The 3,269-nt window shown below is 29.9% G+C and overlaps 1 protein-coding gene across 1 annotated transcript; it reads right to left on the minus strand.

Annotated features, from left to right (window-relative positions):
- Positions 1–765: 765 nt before the first annotated feature.
- On the minus strand, positions 766–2,383 carry LOC130824035 (uncharacterized). The gene is made up of 2 exons (XM_057688904.1): positions 2,223–2,383; positions 766–1,317 (listed from the first exon to the last, which is right to left on the minus strand). Exons 1-2 carry the CDS (start codon positions 2,223–2,225, stop codon positions 1,075–1,077), a joined length of 246 nt encoding a protein of 81 aa, XP_057544887.1. The 5' UTR covers positions 2,226–2,383; the 3' UTR covers positions 766–1,074.
- Between the last annotated feature and the right edge of the window lie 886 nt (positions 2,384–3,269).

The raw sequence follows: 3,269 nt of genomic DNA on the forward strand, positions 1-3,269 counted from the left end.
ATTTAAGGGTCATATATTCTACAATTACCATATTTATGTTATTGTTTTTAGGGTGGGTCATGGCTAGAGGTGTTCGATGGGTCGGGCCGAGCCGAACACTTTCTTAATGGTTCGGGTTGAGTCATAATATTTTTATGACGGGTCGGGTCGAGTCAACGGTCCATTTGGCCCACTCCAATTCGGCCCTTTTATGTAAAATCTCTCATTTTACTAACTAATTATGAAATCACTTTTGTAAATATTAATTGCATTAACTAATATCATATATATTCTAATTAAAAATCTTCCTTATCAATTAAAATTGTATAATTAGTGATAATAACACATCAAACATCACTTAAAGGAATTAATTTCTACTTTTGAATGATCTCTTAATTTTTCCTTAAAAGGAATCAAGATCAAATTCAATACTAAATATATTAAACTTCCACAAGCAATATGTTACTGAAATTATTGCTTCCAAATGAAGATTAACAACATATTCAATCATTCACCACCAATTAGCAATCTTCAAGATAGGTAAATTTAGAAGAAGATAACTCCAATTTAAATATTAAACTAATAAAGTTATCAATTTCGAACAAAATTGCAACAAATAGGTTAGTCAAATAACCTTAAATGCTAAAAATGAATTTGACTGTGTATTAATTTGAATTAGCATGTATGTCATATCACAATATTCACCACAAAATGGACTAAAGTCGACCCCGCTCTGTCCCGCTAAATTTTAAAATTATCCGACCTGTTAAATACCTCTAGTCGTGGCGGCCTTTGCCTATAGTAATTCCTAACAATAAAATCACAATAATTAAATATAATTTTATATAATTACATCTTTTAAGTATAAAGTAATATATATTATAAAAACTTATAAAGAACAGCTCGTTTCGTATGAAATCATACCAAACAACCAATCTTTTTTAAACAAAGAAAAATATAAAACGTCTTACTGTGACATGGTTTTAACAAAAAATTAGTATACAATGTATACTTAGTTCCCTCCATAGAAAAAAGGGTTCAAATTTTGAAACATATTTTATGTGTCCTTACTCCTTGGATAGTAAGGAATTTGGTCTATTGCTTCTTACCACCGGTGATGGCTTCCTTGGCAGATTGAAGGGTGTTAACAACAGAAACCACGGCGCCGGTCAACAAACTACCAGTGGTGGCCGGTTTTCCCGATTGGTGAATCTGATGAATCACTTCAATGTCCCTTTCTTGTTGGCCTTGTCCTGCTGATTCATTTAAATCTATTGTTTCTACCATCTCTTCATCTACTGCTAACAAATTTTGTGGCCTACTAATCTGTTGGCTACTCTGTTCATACATACACCCATGAAAAAGTAAATATAATAAATATGAAAAATAGCATTAGCCTAATCTTTCATGTTCTAAAATGCACATTCTTAATATTAACTTTTTATAAATTTTAATTATTGAAATTTTTCAATAAAACTCAAACTATTACACTCACAGCCTATTTGATTGCTTTTTTTTGTCAAAAGATTACAACGAAAGAATCCAATTAAATTTGTATCAAAACAATTTCATAAATTGAAAAAAAAATAATTATAGTTAGTGTTTTTCTCAAGAAAATCAAAAAGGGATTGATTTGAGTAGGTTTGATTCAAAAAAATGTGTTTTTTTGTGTTCAAATGTGTATTTAGAAGTCAAAAGAATAGTTTTGCACATAACACACTAAAGAATACCGGATGGATTGTGTCGGTAGAAATCTTTAAGCAAAAAAATATATATTTTCTAGTTACTTTTTGACAAAAATAATTAATTTAGTTACTTTCTAACAAAAAATTACTTGTACTAGATATTTTCAGATAATTTTTTCTTATCTAAATACCATTTATAATGTGCTAAAGATATAAAAAGAAAGCATTAATTACACTGAATGATTTGGTGATAATTTTCAACTTAATGCGATTTTATGTATAAATAATGTTTACGTATCCCTATATCATAACGATATCATAACGATAATGTTATACTCATAACTTTTATTAACTCGTAATTCTAGATATATTGATCATCAAAATATTATATTCAACATGAATAAAGGAAATGTAGTCAATATTATAAACATGGACAAAGTATGAAAATCATTTTCTTGGAGAAGTTATAAACTTTTTAAAACATTAAGCATAGTTTTGATTCAAAATGTTTTACATGGAAACAAACAAATCAATTATGAGGGTTGAAATAAAACATACCATCCTGGATTTGAAATCTTTTGAAATGGGGAGAATGATGAGATTTAAGAAAGGATGATGAAGATGTGAAATTGTGGTATGTAGCTCATGTTTTTGGTAACAGCTAATGTTTTTCCATAGGATTGATTGTGACCACCCTCTTTTTGGATGCTATAATTTTGGAGTTATTTGTGGACTAAGGAATATATTGTTGTTTCTCCATTCTTTAATTACATTTTGGTTCCTTAATGTCTTTACATGGCTCCAAAATAAGTACATACCCAACCAACCCCTTAGTCCTATATTAATGTTGCAACACCAAGGATTAGACCTGTTCAAAAGTGACCCGACCCGAAAATCCGATCCGAAACCGAAAGTAAACCGGCCCGAAAATGTGTTCTTTTTTTAGGTTTATCGAACCGACATTACCCGACCTGAAGCTATACCCGAACCGGTTGACAACCGAAAATGGGAAAACTGAACCCAAGTTGTAACCAATTTTTTTAACCGACACATAAACGTTAACCGAGATTACCCGAACCTAATAATGACCAACCCGAGTCATATTCAACCCGAATCATGCTCGAGACCGAACTCGATCCGGCTAAAACCGACTTAACCCAAACGAAGTTTAGATTGAACTACTGTAAACCTGAACCAATTTTTTACATAGAAGTATGATCGACGCATACTCAATCATCTTATTAGTTATTTTAATAAAATAATTTTCTAAATACGTGGTTTCATATATTTAGAGTTAATAATCAATGGTCAATGTTTATTTAACTACTTTTAATCGAATTAGATGAAAAATTGATAGATATTTATAATTTTAATTTCTGTTCAAATAAGTAAAAGTAACAATGTAATAATGATCATTAATTGATTTGCATTTTCACTATTTTGCTTTAAGTAAATGAACTTTATCATCAATTAAAAAATGACTAATAACTTAATCTGATACTGACTAAATCAATAGTAATTAGTAATTCGCAATTCGTAGCCGAATTCTACTTGAAAAATACCCGAACCCGATCTGTACTCGGTAAAAACCGAACCAATTATTAA

Source organism: Amaranthus tricolor, chromosome 9, assembly GCF_026212465.1.
Source record: "Amaranthus tricolor cultivar Red isolate AtriRed21 chromosome 9, ASM2621246v1, whole genome shotgun sequence".
In the NCBI taxonomy this organism is placed as follows: domain Eukaryota; kingdom Viridiplantae; phylum Streptophyta; class Magnoliopsida; order Caryophyllales; family Amaranthaceae; genus Amaranthus; species Amaranthus tricolor.